At 41.0% G+C, this 21,835-nt stretch overlaps 1 protein-coding gene across 1 annotated transcript in view; it reads right to left on the bottom strand.

Moving 5' to 3' along the window:
• Positions 1-21,835, bottom strand: part of zgc:110366 (uncharacterized protein LOC550476 homolog) — a 117,412-nt gene that overhangs the window by 11,979 nt on the left and 83,598 nt on the right. The window contains exons 5-7 of the mRNA XM_060830240.1: positions 9,761-9,943; positions 4,241-4,300; positions 2,288-2,384 (exon numbers count right to left, since the gene is read on the bottom strand). Of these exons, the coding sequence (XP_060686223.1) occupies positions 2,289-2,384; positions 4,241-4,300; positions 9,761-9,943 (339 nt within the window). The 3' untranslated portion in view covers position 2,288. The remainder of the gene's footprint in view (positions 1-2,287; positions 2,385-4,240; positions 4,301-9,760; positions 9,944-21,835) is intronic.

Raw genomic sequence — 21,835 nt, 5'->3', positions numbered from 1 at the left:
AGCAGAAGTTGGTATGGGACTATATAAGGAATTGGCATGTGGGCTTGCCTTGCTCTCCTCTCCCATGACTTGCACCGACAACTGGCTCAGTCACATAACCAAGCACAGGTGGCTGTGCTATACAATAGGCCTCAGTCAAAGGTGCATGCATCTTGCTGTATGTCAGGTGGCATGTTACTCCAATGTCTGTACTATGCAGTCTCAAGATTTGTACCAAACACACATCATTTGCAGCAAGGAGTGCAAAATATCCCCACAGAGACCTGTAACCCGTCACCAAGAAATAATGATCAAACATCCTTTTCCTCACTAATGATTCCAACAATAAACAAAACAATGTATCTGCAAACATTTTTAGTCAGAAGTTCCAAATAGATCAACCATCTCAGTTCTTCTTGAAGTCCTCGGATAGTGAAGGCTAACACAAGGGGACATAGCTTTAAATTGAGGAGTGATAAATTTAGGGGTACTTTCTTCACTTAGGGAGTAGCAGGAGTGTGGAATGGCCTGCCTGCAACAGTAGTAGATGTTAAGGGCATTTAAATGGGCACTGGACAAACATATGGATAATAATGGAACGGTGTAGGTTAGATGGACATCATATTAGTTTCACAGGTCGGCGCACCATCAAGGGCCGAAGAGCCTGTACCGCACTGTAACGTTCTATGTTCCCCAGTTTTACAGATGTCAGTCTTGACCTAATTTGATTCACTCCATGTTATATCAAGAAATGGCTGAAGACACTGGATTTTGCAAAGGTTGTGGGCCTCTATCTCATTCTGGTCTTAGTAATGAAGACTTGTACTCTGGAACTAAGCATGCCCCTAGCTAAGCTGTTTCAGTACAGTCACAGCACTGACATCTCCTTGACATTGTGGAAGATTTCCCAGATATTTCCTATCCACAAAGAGCAGGACAACTCTAATATGGCAAATAACCAGCCCATCAGGCATCAATCATCAGTGAAGTGATGGAAAGTATTGTTGACATTGTTATTAAGCAGTGTTTCTTTAATAAACCATTCAGTAATATTCAGTTTGGGTTGCACATGGACCATTCATCTCCTGACCTCATTACAGCCTTGATCCAAACAAAGAAGAGCTGAATTCTAGAGGTCAAGTGAGAGTGATTAGTGAGTGAAGAGTGCAGCTTCAAGGACCCCTATTAAGCTTGAAGTCAAAAAGAACCTCCATTAGGTGGCTTTACAGTTAATGCGAAGGATGATAGTTGTAGTTGTTGTTCGTACCAAGGCCGCTGCAGGTGTTCCTCAGAATGATGTTCTACACTCAACCATCTTCAGTAACTTCATGAAACCTTGAAATAGATATATTTCTGATAAAAAGCAGGGCTGTGGAGAGCAGGCAGGAAAGCGGACTTGTGACCAGGATCGGATCCACCATGATCATGTTGAATGGTGAAGTGGGCTGAAGAGTTGAATTGTCTACTTCCATGCCTAATTCCTATGTTCGAATGAATGACATTCCTTTCAACATAAATCAGAAATGGGAATGTTCTCTGATGATTGTACAGTATTCACTTGTACCCTTTGTAATTTGTGAGATACTGAAAAAGTGTAGCAGGGCCTGGGTGACATTCAGGTTTGAACTGATGTGGGGAAGTAACATTTGTACCACAAAAATATTAGGTGATGATCATCTCCTCCAAGAGAGAATCTCACAAGTGCCTCTTGACATTCAGTGGCATTACAATACCTGACTCCCCTATTATCAACATTCTCAGGGTTACCATTGACTAGAAACTGAACTAGACCTGCTATATTAATATTGTGGTTGCAAGAATTGATTAACGCATCAAAGTTCACCTGATTCTCCAAAACTATAAACACAAAGAACCTACAAAACACATGTTGAAGAGAATGATGGAATATTCCCCATTTGTTTTGGGAGAGTGTTGCTCCAATAATACTCAAGAAGTTTGCCACCATGCACAACACAGCAGCTCTCTTGACTGACACACTATTCACCAGCTTAAACATTTACTCCCTCCAAACTGCCTTACACCCACTTAAGTATGTCACTATAACATAATGAGTCAGAAATCCTCATTTGCAATGACTCAATTTGTTATGTTCCCAATATTTGCATTGAAGTTTCTGTCGTGTTAGTTTCTGATGTGGTAGTTGTAGAAAGTTACTCAATGCATTTTCACAAGATCAACAACCTTTGGAAACAAACTAAAAAAGTTGAATGCATATTTCAAGAATAAGTATACCTAGCACATTCAGTTTGTTTATCAATTAGTATATGTAAGTAAAATTTTGACATACATCATTCGATATTTGAAGGATCCCAGGAAACATGCAGGCCCTCATGCATTCCATTTAGAACAGCAATATCATCCACCGTAAGAGAAAACTGGAATACCTATGAGGTAGTGAAGTTAATAGACTTTCAGTATTCCTTAAAATTAGTAAGTCAATAGGAAACCAATGCGCAACAATAACTTTTTTCTCATCATATCATTATTCTTTAGTTAATTTTAACAATTGTAAGATAAGATCATTAGTGAATGTACTGAGGTGGTTTAGAAAAAACACAGCTTCAGAATTGTTTTGTTGCCATCATTTGATAAACTTTAATACAATTTAGAAATGTGTTCTGTTGAAACTCTTGGGGGCAGCATGTGGATTTATGTTTACCATTCCTAACACAAGCTCTTGATCTCATGAGCCAGCTATCAGATGAGGGAGATTCTAACATCAATTCCGCATAGAGAATTGCTGGCTCATGCTAGCCAGCTCCCCCATGCCTATGAGTGACTGACTGAAGAACGGATGCTAGTAGCATGTCATGTGCTTCTCTTGAAATGAGGAACTAGGCCTTGATTGGTGACACATAAATAGACACACAGAAAATCATCCTTTGGCTGTGCAGTGACATAGCTTTTATGATACCTGAATCTTGATGTCTTTGGTACTAACACCTTGTCTAGGATTCTGATTTACTGTTGTGAATATTTTGAAGCTGAAATCCTGTTGCTAAATTACACTAATATTCTATGACAACTATTCAATTGTTCAACACGTTAAAACTCTTCAACAGGGAGTCTGTTATTTGTTGGTATGAATACTTTGTGCCAGTAATTCGATAGATACAGGAAAAAGATACTCAGCGCAAATCTGTTCTACCCTTCCATTAATATACTTGAAATTCTACTTATCCTTTGTTACCTTTACCTGATAAAGTGTATGCATTTGTAGTCATAACAATTTCAATCCAACCAACAGCCACAGTCTCTGCAGCAGTGAGTTTCAAATGTTCTCTACCATTTATACAGAACATACGCCTCCTGATTTCAGTCCTGAATGGCCTAACACTAATTGGTCTGGACTTCCACCACAATAGAAAGTAACATTGGGTAAATAAAACAATCAGCTTGTTAACATTTGAACCAAATCCATTTAGGCACTGAACATCCTAAATGAATCTGAACCTAATCCATCAAGAGCAATGTATCCTTCCAGTGATCTGATGCCTTAAACTAAACTCAGTAATCCAGCTGGGGGCTAATCAAGCTGTTAAGCAATTGAAGTGTAATTTACTCAAATTTCAATTCAACAGGATAAAAGCCAACATTTCATTTGTATTACCAACTTTTCTTTGTATCTGTGCACGAATATGTAGTGATTTGTGCACTTGAACATTGAAATCCATTGCTCCTTCACAGGTCCCAGTGCCTACCTCCATGAAGAAAATTCAATTGCTCACTAAGCACTAATGCACATGGTCAACATGTTCGTGAATAATGTGCATTAATAATAATGATTCACATTTGTTGCTGCTGTAAATTGTGGCTGTAATTCTCAGGCTTTTTGACTGACTGAAACTCTGTGTCGTTGCTTTTCTGAACAGTTCTAAAGCTTTCTGCCAATAATTCTGTCACTCGCCGTCATGAGCCTTCTGCTTGTCATTGCTAATCATTGAAGTCAAGGCTTTTTTTCAGTGAGTATATAACTAGTTGCTGTAAAGATATTCTATCATTAATTCTATGATTCGCTAGTATTGCTAAGTCACTGAGTATTAATTCCAAAAAATGACAATTCTTGCTATGAATGAAAAGACTATCAGTACAAAAACATTATTGCTTATAAGAAACCTTTCGTCCAGACTGCAGGGATGTTAGACATTAATGTGGGAGCGGTGCAGAACTATTTATAAAAGACAATGTCGTAAAGTGAGAATATTTTAAAAATGCAATTTTCTTCAGAAAAAATACTTACCTGACAGTTTTCCCAAATCCTCTCTTTCTTGGTAGACTTCGGAATGGTGACAACTCCATTCTTAGTTTTGAGATAAAGAAATTAATCACAAGTTGAATGATCAATTCATCCTGAGTGAATACAAATCATTTTGTGTCTCTGTCTCTACTTTTCTATTATGTAAACATCAGTCCTTTCTTCAGATAGTGAAAAGGAAATGGCTCACTTAGAGTGTATACTAATAAACCTTCCACATTAATAGCCATTCTTTTTGAGAGATTATTAAAACAAAACAAATTCTCAAAATTTTATGGAAGAGTGAAGATGTAGAATGCTTTTCCCATAACATTCCCAGGGTTATTACACTGCATACATACAGCACATCAGATAGTGTTTACATACATCAGGATTAGGATATTGTTAACAGTGATTGTGTACAATTGGGTTATATTATAATCTTTAGTTATATGTATAGTAGTTGTGTATATCACAGTTAGTAAAGTATATAAAAAGTTCCATATGCCATGGTTAGTACATAGAAACTATGAGCATATACAGCAGGGTTTGAATTTTATCTGCATTAGTTACACACAACAGAGCTAATATGCATTGTTTACATGGAGCAGGGTTGGTTCTTTATAAACATTGGTTACATTTGGAGGATTTACATTATTGGCATTAGTTATACAGGTCGTTCTGCTATAACACGACAGTTGCGTTCCTCTGCAACTTCGCACTATAGAAAACTGCATTATGGAAAACCACTTTAGAAAATGGCGCTGGAGAAGATTGTTAATAAAAAAATCGTTATAGTAGAAAGAACATCCATAATTTGTTATAGACAATTCAAGTTGATGAAATGCGCATTACAGCAGAGCAACCTGAATACAGCAGGGTTAGTACATTATAAACATTAGTTATATACAACAGAGTTAGTAGAGCCTAAAAAATATTCATTTTGGGGAAAACAGTGGAATGGTTGTAATGTCACCAGACCAGCCATCAAGAGACCCAGGAACATGCTCTAGGCCTGAGGTTCAAATCTATTCAATTTAATTAATAAAAGAAATCTGAAATTGAAAGTTAATTTCATCTCCTCAGATTACTACGGGATCTTGATCAGATGGGCCAATGGGCTGAGAAGTAGCAGATGGAGTTTAATTTAAATAAATGCGAGGTGCCGCATTTTGAGAAAACGAATCATAGCAATGGTAAGGTCCTAGGGAGTGTTGCTGAACAAAGAGACCTGGGAGTGCAGGTTCATAGCTTCTTGAACGTAGAGTCGCAGGTAGATAGGGTAGTGAAGAAGGAGTTCAATATGCTTTCCTTTATTGGTCAGAGTATTGAGTACAGGAGTTGGGAGGTCATGTTGGGACTGTACAGGATGTTGGTTAGGCCACTGTTGGAATATTGCATGCAATCTGGTCTCCTTTCTATCAGAAAGATGTTGTGAAACTTGAAAGGGTTCAGAAAAGATTTACAAGGATGTTGCCAGGGTTGGGAGGATTTGAGCTATAGGGAGAGGTTGAATAGGCTGGGGCTGTTTTGCCTGGAGGGTCGGAGGCTGAGGGGTGACCGTATAAAATCATGAGGGGCATGGATAGGATAAATATACAAAGTTTTTTTCTCTGGGGTGGGGGAGTCCAGAATTAGAGGGCATAGGTTTAGGGTGAGAGGGGAAAGATGTAAAAGAGAGCTGAGGGGCAACCTTTTCACACAGATGGTGATACGTGTATGGATTGAGCTGTCAGAGGAAGTGGTGGAGGATGGTACAACTGCAACATTTAAAAGGCATCTGGATGGGAATATGAATAGGAAGGGTTTGGAGGGATATGGGCCGCGTGCTGGCAGGTGGGACTAGATTGGGTTGGGATATCTGGTTGACATGGACAAGTTGGACCAAAGGGTCTGTTTCCATGCTGCACATCTCTATGACTCTAATGGTAACCATGAAACTATCATGGCCTGTCATAAAACACTATCTGATTCATTAATCCATTTACAGGAGGAAAGCTGTCATCTTTAAATGTTAGTTTGAGACCTATAACAATCTGGTTGACTTTTAAATGGCCTTGAAAGTGATCTAACATGCCACTCAACTCAGGGGCAATTAGGGATCGGCATTAAATACTAGGCTTGTCAGTAATGCCCATATCCTGTGAAGGAATTAAAAAGGCAGAGTTAGTATGTTACTTACACGGGTTGCTGCAGAGGATTAGTGTCTTACATATAGCAGAGTTTATTATATATTAAATATAGAGGATCTTATCATTATATACTTTAATTACATACAGCAGAGTTGGTACACTATATGCATTAGTTACATGTAGCGTGGTCAGTACAATATACAAGTCAGTTACATATAGCAAAGTTGTAAAGAGCGTGTTTTGTTTTTCTAAGGGCGGCACGGTGGCACATAGGGCGGCACGGTGGCACAGTGGTTAGCACTGCTGCCTCACAGCGCCAGGGACCTGGGTTCACTTCCCACCTCAGGCGACTGACTGTGTGGAGTTTGCACGTTCTCCCCGTGTCTGCGTGGGTTTCCTCCGGGTGCTCCGGTTTCCTCCCACAGTCCAAAGATGTGCGGGTCAGGTGAATTGGCTATGCTAAATTGCCCGTAGTATTAGGTAAGGGGTATATGTAGGGGTATGGGTGGGTTACGCTTCGGCGGGTCGGTGTGGACTTGTTGGGCCGAAGGGCCTGTTTCCACACTGTAAGTAATCTAATCTAATCTAAGTAATCTAATCTAAATTGTGGGTTGAAATGAGAAAGAACTGTTTTAAAACTAGTGTTTTAAAGGAATCTACATGATTTGAAAAACAAGTAACCTGGAGCTTATGGCAAACATTGTGTAAACATCTGTTTGAACAAGTAGTTATTGAAGTGGTTGCAGATGAATTGGAGCTGAGGGGTAGTGTGCAATGATGAAGTTGGGTGACTACAAGAGGTTTGTTGATCTGTGGACTATTGACCAGTTATTAAAAATAAAAGGCTTTTGCTTGCCAAGAACTGTGTGAATGATTCTCAGGGAATTGAACTGAAATCAAACTGAATGTTTGATTTTTCTCCTATACCTAAACACAGATACCTTTGAGAACATCCCAAGTTCCTGTAGAATATGTGTGCCAAATATTTAGAAACTTCTCAACACCATAAACATTTCATTTCATGTATATTAACAGTCACTTAACAGAATAATAGGATCTTGCAATAAGCAATATTTGAATGCCTGCTCCATTACTACAGAATATCAGAACACATATGACTGTGTCACTCATTATTAATAAACAATTACAAATTCAAAGGATAAACAGCACAAGGAATATTTATTATCATTGCTCTGTATTATTAAGGAACTGCACATTACTGGGAAGTGGAAACTAGTAGACATTCCAATAGACAATCAAATACTTTTTGATTAGTTGTGGAAATTTCATTGCAGAGTTATGGTTGATTTTTTTAAAATTCCATTCTTATACTCATCATTGTGACTGATATTAGTGCTGTGGAGTCAAAGGTACTGAAATGGAAACTCCTAGAGTTAGTCAGTCTATCTCAAATACAGCACAGTTAAGTCCAGTTAAAATCTGATTAACCTGTGCCAATTGCAAAATAGCATTCACTATTACTGTATACAAATGTGAGATTCACTATTTGAATGCCAGTTTTTCTCAATGGGTTTGCTAATTTATGGACATATTTAAGTCTTTTGTTTTCACTCACCAAAAACTAGGGTGAATCAGCCTACAATAATCTCCAGTTGGGTTGTTAAAACCAGCACATTAGATTAACATCCCATCTAAATTTGAATTCAAGTACTACAATGAAAATGTAACCCTCCTAAATGTCGGAGCTCCTCAAATCTGGTCTTGAAAACTTACCCAATTTAAATTCTTCCACCATTTCAGCTGTGCCATCAGCTCTGGAATTCTCTCCTGAAACATCTTCCCCTCTTTTTATTCCTTTAAGAGACTTGTCATTAGCTACTACTTCAATTTGTCATTTGGTCATCTGTCCTAATATATCCTTAATACTTTGTTACCTCAAATACATTTCTGCCTGGGCTTACATATTCTACCCACATTATAACTGTTAGAAGCAATTCAGAAAAGTTTGACTTGGTTCATTCCTGGGATGAAGGGCATATTTATGAAGAAGGGGTTTTTGGACTAATAACCCTAGGAGCATAGAAGAATGAGAAATGATATTATTGAAACATGTAAGATCCTGAGCAGATTTCATGGTGTGGATGCCAAGAGTTTATACTTTTGTGGAGGGGACTAGAACTAGGGAACAATTTAAAAATATGAAGTCTTCCTGTTAAAATGGAGGTAAGATTTTTTTCTCTCAGAGCATCATTAGTGTATGCAGTTCTGTTCCCCAAAAGGCAGTGGAGGTTGGGTCTTTGAATTTATTCACAGCTGACTTAGATATATCTTTGAAAGATACGGTGATGGGTCCAGACAGGAAAGTGGAGTTCAGACCACAAGATCAGCTATGATCTTATTGAATGGTGGGTAGGCTGAAAGGGCTGAATAACTTACCTGTGCTCCTAGATTCTATGTTCCTGCAGAAGTTATTGGTCATCTGTAGACATTTTTAAAAATTCATTTGCAGGGAATGTGGGCTTCATTGGCTAGGCCAGCATTTATTGGCCATTCCTAATTTCCCTTAGGTGGTGAGCTGCCGTCTGGAGCTGCTGCAGTCCATCTGATGAAGGCCACAGGGGGGGAGCTCCAGGAATCTGACCCAGTGAAACTGAAGGAACAGTGATGTCTTTCCAAATCAGGGCAGTGAATAGTGTTGAGATGATCTTGTAAATCTGCTCCTTTGAGATGAAATGGTCCTGGATTCCAGCTCCATAAGCCTCTAAATCTGGCTACTCAAGTTTGCCTGAATTAAATCTCTCCACCACTGGTAGTGATGCCTTCAGCTGCATAGATCTTAGGCATTGGAATTCCCCCCCTAAACCTCTCCTTCCAACTTCAAGACTTTTTTAAAAAATCTACATCTTTGATGAAGCTGTTAGTCTTTGGCCCTCATATTTTACATGGCTAATATCAGAAGTCCATTACAGTATTCCACTAAAGCAATTTGTTAAATTTTATTATATTAAAAGTACTATTGAAATGCAAGTTGCTACTGATGTAATCCATTGGACGATCCAGGGTCCATCTTGGTCTGTATACACTCTCCTAACCTGCAACATTTTAAATCTGAAAAGCATTCAGCTCATGTCTGTGCTATCAAGTCAGCTTTTGGAGTATTCAAAATTACTGACAGTGGATATTTCAAGCCTCACAGCAGCACCCAGTATTCTTTATATAATCACCTAATTTAGAAATATTCAAATTACTGTTAACATTTAATATAATTAGAATCTTTTGAAGGATTGTTTTTAGTATCACTAATGTTCTTTCATTCAAAACAACTAACGTGTTTTGGTTTGTGACTAAACTCCAGATCCGGTTTTATCATCTGAGAAAAAGTTAACCGGTTAGAAATTACGGCAATGTACATCGAAGAAAAGATTTGACTTACTTGTATGCTCCAACGGATACAGATTTGAGAGGGTGAGCAGTTATATTTCTCTGACATTTTGATGATGTCAGGATGTGATAAAGCCTGTCCTTTAGCAAGTGGGCAGTACCCTTCAAAGACTATTCCATGTCTTCTGCAGTAGTCCACTAGTTCTTGTGGCCGTTGGAAAGGATGATATTCAGCCTGTGTAACATACAACAGTTGTACAGCATGTATACAGTAAATCACAATACACAATCACATAGCCAGAGTACAGATCTACAAGTTAACCCATTAACTTTTGCAGAATATTGTACTAAATTTAAATTCTTCTCCTAGATATACAATCTCCAATTTTTATACAGTACAATTTAAGTGACCTCAAACTCCAGTACAATGTTGATCTTTGAAAATTTGTTTATACAGTATTTCATTATTTTGGTTAGTTTCTTTATTTCACTTCCATTAGGTACCCCCTTGCCACATATTCTGGGGGTAAATTTGAGGTGAACAGCCAAATGGTCAATCTCTCTATTCTGGAATAATTTTCCTACAGTTGGCTGATGGGACATATTTAAATGTGGACATGGACATTTCCTATTCTGCCCATGCAGAAGAGCTTTATTATGATCAGCTGAGGTGAGTAACTTTCAGTACAAAACATCATCAGCCTAAAACTGAATGTAACATCACATTCATAAGGAGTCCTGCTCAGCTACTGTTTTACATTTCGCTGTGTTGCGATTGTGATTAAAATAGTTAAAGTATCAACCAAAAATGTCACAGTGTTACAATCTTCAGCAATCCAATATTTTTCTAAATGTACAAAGTGGTTCTCTTGTAGCCACAGTTAAAGCATGTAATCCCTCATTTTTCTGTGTTGCCCTTTAGGTTGCTTCACTGACTCTATCCCTTTTGTGACTTCTTTACTCCTGCCTTCATTTAATATTGCTGTTCTCTTATCTATTTTCATCCTGACACTTCTTTTCATTCATTTTACCAGGCATGCTGTGGAGGGAGCTGCTGATTTTCCAAGACAGGCATAAGGAATACATAGGCCTGGATCTTCTCAGCAGCTGCAGTAATTGTCAGATTGCCACTGCGCTCATGAATTCCCCTGACTCACACTGCAATTCCTTTCTACTAGGGATCTTTGAGACTGCTTTCACAGAAATAAGCAGCAGAGCATCCCCCAGGGAATTTAATCAGAGGTGAGTAGGCTCAGGGAAGACAGAGTATATCCTGTCTATTCAGCACCAGCTGGTGCTTGTGATGAAATAGGTGCAGATGTAGACCCTTCAGCCCTCGATTTAAAAAATTCAATTTAATGGATGGATGATTGAATGAGGTGGGTGAGATGGATGGATTGTGTGGTTGGACAGGGGAGCAGGATAAGCGGGTAGTCAGATCAGTGAGGAAATTGGGTTTAGTTAAGTGTCATTGGGTGGCTGGAGGGTGTTGTTCAATTAGGGATAGTAATCAAGTTGGGGTGTTGATCAAGAAGGCCTGCGATTAATAAACTACTTCATCTCGCAAATTCCATCTTTGTTCCACACTCACCATAAACAGAGGAACCTCGATTATCCGAACGAGATGTGCGGGCACTATTCCATTTCGATAATTGATTATTCGATTAATTGATTTCCTCTGGGGCTCAGAATTTTCTGTGAAGTCTGCTCCCCGTTCAGGAGATGAGGCAGCAGCACACAGCGCGTGAGCCCTGACCCCCTGCCCACCCCCAAACCCCTCAGCCTCTGACGCTCCAGGGAAAACAGCCCCAGCCTATTCAGCCTCTCCCTATAGCTCAAATCCTCCAATCCTGGCAACATCCTTGTAAATCTTTTCTGAACCCTTTCAAGTTTCACTACATCTTTCCATTAGGAAGGAGACCAGAATTGCATGCAATATTCCACCAGTGGCCTAACCAATGTCCTGTACAGCCGCAACATGACCTCCCAACTCCTGTACTCAATACTCTGACCAATAAAGGAAAGCATACCAAATGCCGCCTTCACTATCCTATCTACCTTTGACTCCACTTTCAAGGAGCTATGAACCTGCACTCCAAGGTCTCTTTGTTCAGCAACACTCCCTAGGACCTTACCATTAAGTGTATAAATCCTGCTAAGATTTGCTTTCCCAAAATGCAGCACCTCGCATTTATCTGAATTAAACTCCATCTGCCACTTCACAGCCCATTTGCCCATCCGGTCCAAATCCTGTTGTAATCTGAGGTAACCCTCTTCACTGTCCACAACACCTCCAATTTTGGTGTCATCTGCAAACTTACTAACTGTACCTCTTATGCTCGCATCCAAATCGTTTAGGTAAATGACAAAAAGCAGAGCACCCAGCACTGATCCTTGTGGCACTCCACTGGTCACAGGCCTCCAGTCTGAAAAACAACCTTCCACCACCACCCAAACATCTTCTCCACATCCACTCTATCCGGGCTTCTCAGTATTCTGTAAGTTTCAATCAGATTCCTCCCTCTAACCTCCATCAAGTACAGACCCAGTGTCCTCAACCACACCTTATATGACAAGCTCTTCATCCCCAGGATCATTCTAATGAATCTCCACTGCAACCCGTCAACACCACCATAACCTTCCTTAGAAACAGGACCCAAAACTGCTCACAATATTCCAAATCCTGTCTGACCAGAACCTTATACAGCCTCAGCACTATATTTCTGTGGTTGAATAATAGCCCTTTTGAAATGAATGCTAACACTGCCTGTACCTCCACCTGACATCTATGTGTCATTTGTAAACTTAGCAATAGTGCTTTCAGTTCCCGCATCCAGATCTTCAATGTGTAACATGAATAGGTGTGGTTTCAACCTGACTCATGTGGAACTCTATTGGTCACCAACTGCCATCCTGAAAAAGAATCCTTTATCCCCACTCCTTGGCCTCTACCAGTCAATCAATCCTTTTTCCATATGAATACCTTGCCTAACACCGTGGACACATCCAATTAGCAGCCTCCTGTGCAGCACCTTGTTAAAAGCCTTCTAAAAATCTAAATGAATCACATCCACTGCCTTTGTTTTACTTGCGCCTTATCTCCTCAAAGTAATCTAACAGATTTGTCAGGTATGACCTCCCTTTGATGAAGCCTTGCTGACTCAGCCCTATTTTATCATGCACTTTCATCTTTAATAATGGATTGTAAAATCATACTAAACATTGAGGTCAGGCTGACCGGCCTGTAGTTTCCTGTCTTCTGCTTTTCATCCTTCTTAAACAAGGGTGTTACATCAGCCATCTTTCAGTCCGGTGTGACCCTCCCTGACTCCAGTAATTCCTGAGAGACTACAACCAATGCTGCCATAGTCTCCTCATCTATCTCCTTCAGAACTCTGGGGTGTAGTCTGGGTCATTTATCCACCTTCACACTTTCCAGCTTTCCCAGCACCTCTTTCATGATAGTCATTGCACTCATCTCTGTCCTCTGCCTCTCTTGTAGATCTGGTATGCTGCTGGTGCCTTCCACTGTGAAAACTAATGCAAAGTACCTTTTCAGTTCCACTGCCATTTCTTTGTTTCCCATTATTACTTCCATAGTCTCATTTTCCAGTAGTCCAATGTCCATTCTTGCTTCTCTATTTCAGATATCTAAAAAAATTCTTGAATGTTCTTTTATATTACCAGCTAGCTTACTATTTCATCTCCTCCCCTCTTATTGCTTTTTTAGGTATCGCATGCTTGTTTTTAAAGGCTTCCCAGTCCTCTGGATTCCCATTAATTTGACCACATTGTCTGCTTTTTCTTGTGCTTTTATGCTGGCCCTGACTTCCCTTGTCAGCCTGGTTGCCTCTTCCTCACATTAGTGTGCTTCTTCTTCCTTGTGATGAATTTCTCCTGAGCCTCCTGAGTTACCCCCAGAAACTCCTGTCATTGCTGCTCCATTGTCCTCCCTGTTAAGCTCCCCTTCCAATCAATTCTTGCAAGCTCCTCTCTCATGCTTTTGTAGTTACCTTTACTCAATTGTAGTACCATTACATATGATTGCAGCTTCTTGTCTCAAAGTGGAGGGTGATTTCTATCATGTTATGGTCACTGTCCCCCAAGGGGTTCCTTCACTTTAAGCTTCCTTATCAAGTCTGCCCCATTATACATCACCAAACCCAGAACTCCGGTGCGCTATACTACAAGCTTCTCCAAAAAAAAATCTTATAGACATTTGAATTCCTTGTCTTGAGATCTGCTACCAATCTGATTTTCCCAGTCCACATGCATATTGAAGTCCCCCATGGTTATTGTAATAGTGCAATTCTTACATGCCTTTTCTATCTCCTAATTTATTTTCTGTCCCACATCCTGTCTACCATGAGAAGGCCTATACACACTCCCATCAGGATTTTTCTTTTATTGCCATTGGTGAGCAATTCCTGAAAGGCCTATATTAGCTCATCATAACATTCCCAACATTTCCCCACCCACCTCCTCCGCTTCATTCCCAGGCAATGTGCTAGTGAGGAATACCTTTATCAATTTGCCAGTTTCAAAGCACATTTTAAATTCAGTGTATAACAGTAAAGTATCAAAACCTTGAACACACATAAAATGAAACCACTTTAATTATCATGTTATAAAGCATCTTTCAGGGGATTTTGAAACAAGAGCATTCCAAGTAACAACAAGCACGGTACAAAAAGAGGAATGTTGGTAAATGCTTTCACTTTGTCTGCTGCAAGTAAAGCCAGGCTGAGTGAACGGTATGTCTTATTTATGCAGCATTCATAGATTTACTTAAATGGAAGGAAACAATTACAAACCGTTATAATAGTGATTACTCATTTGGTTTCCTGTCCTCAAAATGGTACATTTTTAACAGTTTGTTGTTGTGGTACATGCCTCAGTCAGACACAATACAGCTAAGATATTAAGCAGTTTAATGCAAGGGAACTATCCTGTTCTCCATCTACAAAACAAATAATCTGGTCAACGTTCAGTTTCCACTTACTACAAATCAAGATCTTAAAGGCCAAGTGCAGACGGGAGATAAATAAAAAAAAAAATGAGCGGAAGAATAATTACTAGCAGGAAAAGAGTTCACAATGCAGACATATCCAGGACAGTAACTTTCCTACACAGTTATGACTGGGACTTAAATGTAATATCAGAAATGAAGCTTTGGGAATTGGAAAAATACACATTGTTCTCAGACATGGATTTCCTCTCTTCTCACCCTCACTGAATTCTCTTTCAAGCTACATCCTGCCAAGAAAGATGCAATGTGATGCATGTGCCATTGCGGTTATATGGAATAGGCTTTTAAACAAGTCTTTTTTTTCTGTAATTTTTACCAGATTTGTTCACCCTGACATAGGCTACTGCAGTGTACCTGGTGAGGCAGAAAGTGTGGTGATAGAAAAGCACAGCTGGTAAGGCAGCATCTGAGAAGCAGGAGAGTCGACATTTCAAGTCTAAGCTCCTCTTCAAGAATGTTGGTGGGGGGGAGAGCTAGGTGGCTGAGAGATAAATGGGAAGGGTGGGCTTGAGTGGAAGGTGGCTAGGAATGCGATAGATAAGTTTGGTGGGGCAGGAGCAGGCGGAGATGATGGGTCAGCTGGGGCAGTCAGGTTCATGAATTTTGGTTAAGAGGTAGAACTGGACGGTGCAGGGTTTCCAGACTATGAGGTTGGAGGCTGTGGATGGGAGATCCTCTTGAGGTGATAAGGTTGTGGATGGTCTGAGAGATGATAGTTTGGTGATGGGAGGTGAGGTTGTAGTTGAGGGAGCAGTAGGAGGAGGTGTCCATGAGTTGGTGCTTGGTTTCAGCGGTGTACAGGTCGGTGCGCCAAACTACCACTACATTTCCCCCTTGTCTGCTGGTTTGATGGTGAGATTGGGGTTGGAGTGGATGGAGTGGAGGACTGTGCATTGCAAGCATCGGAGGTTGGAGTGGGTGAGAGGAGTGGACAAGTTGAGGCGGTTAATGTCATGGTGGCAGTTTGAGATGAAGAAGTCGAGGGTGGGTAACAGAGCAGTACGGGGTGTCCAGGTGAATGGGGTATGTTGGAAGCAGGCAGAGGGGTACTCTGAGAGTCGGTGGGAGTCCTGATGGAAAAAGTAAGCACAGAAGTGGCAGAAGAGAAGTTCGATGTTGCAACACATGTTGAATTTGTTGATTTGGGAGCATAGTGGGACGAAGGTGAGGCCTTTACTAAGGACTGATTGTTCATCCTAAGTGATGGAAAGGTCTGGGGGCTCAGACCTAGTGTAGAGCTGGAATTGTGAGTGGAAGTGGAGACTGCCTCTGGAGTGGGTGTGGTCATGGTATCGTGAGTGACATCACCAAAGGAAGTGCCACACACCGTGGGGGGTCGGGAGTGTCGGAAGTGGTGCATTCAAGTGGCATCTGCAGGGGTGGAAGTGATGTTCCGTGTGACACTCGTGATGTCTTCGGTGGCAGCTAGGTGTTCATCAATGGTGTCGCGGTGAGCGACCTCAGTGGGGGCGGCAGTGGCTGAGGCAGTGGCAACTATGGGGGCGGAACTGATGTGATGGGGAGTCAGCGGTGGTCTCGGTGGCAGCGATTCTGGTGGCGATCGCGGCAGTGGTTGTCTTGGCGGTGATCGCTGAGATGGTGTAGTCGGCAGTGGCCTCACCATAAAACCAGTGAACAAAGGGGGGCGGGGCACAGTCATAGTTTGGTGTACTGACCTGTACACCAACTAACGGACACCTCCTCCTACTGCCCCCTCAACCATGACCTCACCTCCCATCACCAAACTATCATCTCCCAGACCATCCACAACCTCATCACCTCAGGGGATCTCCCATCACCTCTGCCTGCTCCTGCCAATGAACGTACCTCTGCATAGCTTGACACTGTCCTTTCCCCTTAGTCCAAAATCTTGCCACATATATTTGGGACGCCACCCTCGCTCACCACCTCTTTTGGTTCCCTGGCCCCGAACGCCTCATCTTCACAATGGACATCCAGTCCCTGTACACATTCTTCCCCCATGATGAAAGCCTCCAAGCCCTCTGTTTCGTCCTCTCTTGCTGACCCAACCAGTACCCTTCCACCAACAAAGTCATTCAATTGGCTGAACTGGTCCTCACCCTCAACAGTTTCTCCGTTGAATCCTCCCAATTCTTTCAGACCATGGGCACCCACATGGGCCCCAACTATACCTGCCTCTTTGTCAGATATGTGGAACAGTCCATCTTCCATAGTTACAATGGTTCCATTCCCTGCTTTTTCCTCCGCTACATTGATTGTATCGGCGCCACCTCATGCTCTCGTGAGGAGATTGAACAGTTCGTCAACTTCACGGAGACCTTTCATCCTGACCTCATGTTCACCTTGACCATCTCGGACACCTCCCTCCCCTTCCTGGACCTCTCCATTTCCATTTCCGCAATCAACTTAACATGGACATTTACTTCAAACCCACTGACTCTCACAGCTACCTGGACTACACCCCCACCCTCCTGTAAAAAGCTATCCCTTACTTCCGATTCCTCTGTGTCCACTGCATTTGCTCCCCGGAGGATGAATTCCAATCCAGAACATCCCAGATGGCCTTCTACTTCAAGGACACCATTTTCCTCCCACATGGACAACAATGTCCTCCAGCGCATCTCCTCCACTTCTGACACCTCTGCACTTGAACCCCACAACTCCAACCGCAATAAGGATAGAACCTCCCTGGTCCTCACTTTCCAACCTCCAGATAAAATGCATCATCTTCTGCCATTTCCTCCACCTACAGTCAGACCCCACCACTAAAGATATATATTCCCTCCCAGCATTCCATAGAGATCATTTCCTCTGTGACTCCCTCATTAGGTCCTCGCCAACCCACCCTCCAATCCTGGCATCTTCCTTTGCCACCGCAAGAGTGTAAAACCTGCACCCATACTCCCCCCACACCTTCATCCAAGGCCCTAAATGATCCTTCCCCATGTGGCAGAGGTTTTTCTGCACATCCAAACACCTCATCTACTGTGTCCTTTGCTCTCGACGTGGTTTCCTCTACACTGGAGAGATAGGATGCCAACTTGCGGGATGTTTCAGAGAACATCTCCAGGAACACATACTAAACACCCCCACTGTCCTGTGGCTGACTCCTTCCACTCCCCCTTCCACTCCACCAAGCACATGCAAGTTCTGGGCCTCCTCCACTGCCAAATGCTGGCCACCCAACGAATGGAGGAAGAAACCTCACCTTCCGCCTTGTGGCCCTCCAACCACATGGATTCAATGTCGATGTCACCAGTTTCCTCATCTCCCCTTACCCCCACCTTATCCCAGATCCAACCTCTAAGACATCACCACTCTCCTGAATTGTCCTACCTGACCATCTTCCTTCTGACCTATCCGCTCCACCCTTGGCTCCAACCTATCACCATCACCCCCCTCCACCTTCATCTACCTGTCGCATTCCTAGCTACCTTACCCTCATCCCCTCCCCCTTCCCATTTATCTCTCAGCCCCCTTGGGCCACCCCCTCATTCTTGATGAAGAACTTAAGCTATCCCTTAGCTTAAGCTATCCCTGAGAAGCAGGAGAGCCAACTCGAAATGTTGGCTCTCCTGCTTCTCAGAAGGTGCCTGATCGGCTGTGCTTTTCCAGTACCACACTTTTTGACTCTGATCTCCAGCATCTGCTGTCCTCACTTTCTCCTACTTGGTGAGGCAGTCAGCCGATGCACTAGAAACCACCAATGAACAATTCAACACAAATTTTAAGTGGAAAGAAATGCAATGGCTTTGCCTGCAATTCAGTGTAAGAATGGCTGTGGCAGAGGTTCAAAAGAAGACACACCAACCTCTGAAACTTGCAAATGCTGTATGGTCAAACTGGCCCTGATTTGATGTAATATGGATATATCTAAAGAGAACAGTACTTGGGGAAAAATTTGGGGAAAAACTGATTTAGCTTGATTCTCCAGGAACAGTCTGTGTAGTACTGCTCAAAATGGTGCTCTGTAAATTAATTTCTCCCAGTATTTTTTTTTTGGGGGGATCTGGGTATTGTTGACTGGGCATTTATTACCTTTTCCCAATTGTGTGGCAAAGGCAGTGGCCAGCTGTGTTCCTGAATCAATGCAGTCCTTGGGTTGCAGAGAAACCCACAATGTTGTAAGAAACGTAGTTCCACGATTTTGATCCTCAGATAATAAAGGAACAGCAAAATAGTTCCAGGTCAAGATGGTGCGTGACTTGGAGGAGAACTTGCAGATGTTCCTGTGCAGCTGCTGCTATTGCCCTTCCAGGTGATAGAGGTCTGAGGTTTGGAATGTGCTGCCTAAGGAGTCTTGGTGAGTTACTGCGGTACATCTTATAGATGATACACAATGCTACACTCTATGTTGGTTGTGAAGCGAGCAAATGCTGAAACCTATCCTATTTTATCTGCACCAGGACTCAATAGCTATTGATGAGGCTAATAAACACTCTGTCAGTCTCAAAACATGTTTTTGCATGCTTCAGGTTGTATCCTAATCCTTTACGTATATGATTAAAGTGAAACTTTTTACAAGAAATACCTCAACAACAAATATTGCGTAATTGAAATCTTTGAATATTTACTCTGTGTAAGCAGATAATATCTCCAGGTATCCTTTAGTCAGACATCAGTTGTGATACACCCTTCCCTTTCCTGTTCCTCTCAGTTAACCACTAACTGCCACTTTGGGGCACGATCAAATGACCATTTCTGAGTTTAGCAAACAATAAGAATTATAAGAAAGAAAAGCCATCCCTACCCCAGCTTTTCTGAGCACTGTCAATCCACACCTATTTCGTAGCTCAATTATTTTATTAATTTTTTATAAACTGGTTGATTATCTATGGTTTTGCACATTGAGATTCAAAGCTTTCTTTCCCTATGTCAGCATCATAAAAAAACACTAGTTCTGAAGACAGTCATATTGGGCTCAAAGCATTAACTCTGTTTCTTCCCCCCAGAGATGCTGCTGAATTTCTAAGCACTTGCTGTTTTAATTTAAATTCAATGCAGATCGAGGTCATAAAATACTCCTGGACTAGGATGCACTGATGAGATGCTTTCCCTAATTTAAAGTCACTCATTCTGTTCTTATTTTCATTTTACCATGTCCTATGTTTACAATATATAATGATCTTATTTATGCAAATCAGGCTACAGTTATTATACTCTCCTGTTAACAATGACAACTCAACAATAACTTATATTTACATTGTGCCATTATTACAGTCAAAACATCCACAATTGTAGGGATATTGCTGCACAAAATGTGACGACAACTCTCATAAGAAAATATTAGGACAGACAACAAAAAGATTGGTCAAAGAGATGGGTTCAATGCAGCATCTTAAAGCACAAGGAAGAGGCAGAGAGGTTTATTATGAATGGACTTCAAGAATTTGTGTCATAGATAGCTAAAGGCATATCATTCAGTGGTGGAGTGATTAAGATCAAGGATTCACAAAGCTATGTGTTGATAGAGCACAGAGATGATGATGGGATGGAAGGCTGGAGGATACTACAGGGATGAAAACTTTAAAGTTGAGGTGTTGTCAGAATAGGAGTAGTGTTGGTCAGCCAGCATGCAGATGTTGCTGAATGGAATTTAATACAAATTAGCATACAGCAACAGAGTAATCAGGTGTTAGGACCTTGCTTTAATACCTTGTAGCTAGATGGAGTAGAAATTAATTAGAGCATGCGCCATACTCGAAATTTCAGTTATGTTCTCTGGCTTACCTGCCAGTCCTTAAAGTGCTTGCTTTATGTTATTAAGTTTCAGTTTTTTATAAATGGAATTCTATATGGAACCGGTAGGAGCAAGTCAGTGGGTTATGGAATCCACAGTAATACTGGATGCTGCTTCTGGTCTGAACTGACACACAATACTAGTTTTGATTGCTTCTGTCCTTCCAAAGATTTAAAAGGACTTGCTTAAAGTTCAATCTTCCAGAATTTGTGATTTTACAGAAATGAAGCGTAGGCCTGATTTGGAAGCAGCCTTGAGCTTCTGTATTTAGGCATGTGTTTCAAAGTCACTGCTGGTTTGTGTAGCTTCTGGTGCAAAATCAAATTTCCTACTCTGTGCAGCTGTCAATTAAGATTAGTTTAGTTAATAACAAGGTGTTTCTTTTATAATTAAACTTCTTTTTAAAAAAGAAAAAGATCACATTGTGGAGTATTCCCAGCCAGCTGGAAGTAAGTATGAAGAAGAGTATGGGAAGAGAAGTCACAAAATTGATTTGGCAATCCTGTCATAATCCCCGGTGCTGCTTACTTTCCCAAAGGTGGGATTGAAGGAGAGCAGGAAACCCCCTTGAATTTAATGGTTAAGTATTAAAAATTGGTTCAAATTGTTAAGAAGGCAATTATTAGCTGTTAAATGATATTAAAATTAAAATGACATAAAAAATATTCTTTTTAATTATGCTCTTCGCAAAATAGTACAAAATGATTTTTTACATGGAAAAGTAGTATGTCATGGAATGTTGAGGAAAAACAGACACAACATGAATCATTATTAGGCTTCATAAGGGAGCTGAATAAGCATTTGTTTAAAAATGTTTTAAATGACTATGGGGAAAAAGGCAGGAAATGGGGCTCAGAGGTTAGATATTTCAGACAGCATAATGTGTCAAATAATCTTCTGGAGTTCTGTGAAATTCTATACTGTATAACATGTAGTAATAAGACAGAATGAACCAAATTAAAACAAAGCAGGGAATCAAAATAGAACCCATCAGAGTATTGTCCCATAGACCTTGTTACCAATGGCCCTACCAAACTCAGTTAACCACCTGAGGAAAAGTTCAGTAAAAGTTCCCTGAGGCAGGGTGACCATTGAACTTCATCAAATTACAGTTATCTCTAAAGATGGATGAAAATCACAGATTTCACAATTCTGTCAAAATATTCCAAAAACAATCAAAACCCGAAAAAAATGCTGTTGCTCTAAATCAGAAACAAAACCAGAAATAACTGGAAAAGCTCAGCAGGTCTGTCAACATCTGTGAAGAGAAATTAGAGTTTACGTTTCGGGAACGGTGATCTTTCTGAAATAATTGTCCTTTTAAAAGGAATTTGATTGAGTTGGGAATGAAAGACAGTCATTTTGTGCCAAGTAAA

The sequence above is a fragment of the Hemiscyllium ocellatum genome, chromosome 9 (genome assembly GCF_020745735.1).
Source record: "Hemiscyllium ocellatum isolate sHemOce1 chromosome 9, sHemOce1.pat.X.cur, whole genome shotgun sequence".
NCBI classification, from domain to species: domain Eukaryota; kingdom Metazoa; phylum Chordata; class Chondrichthyes; order Orectolobiformes; family Hemiscylliidae; genus Hemiscyllium; species Hemiscyllium ocellatum.
This window is presented reverse-complemented; position numbering and strand designations above follow the sequence as displayed.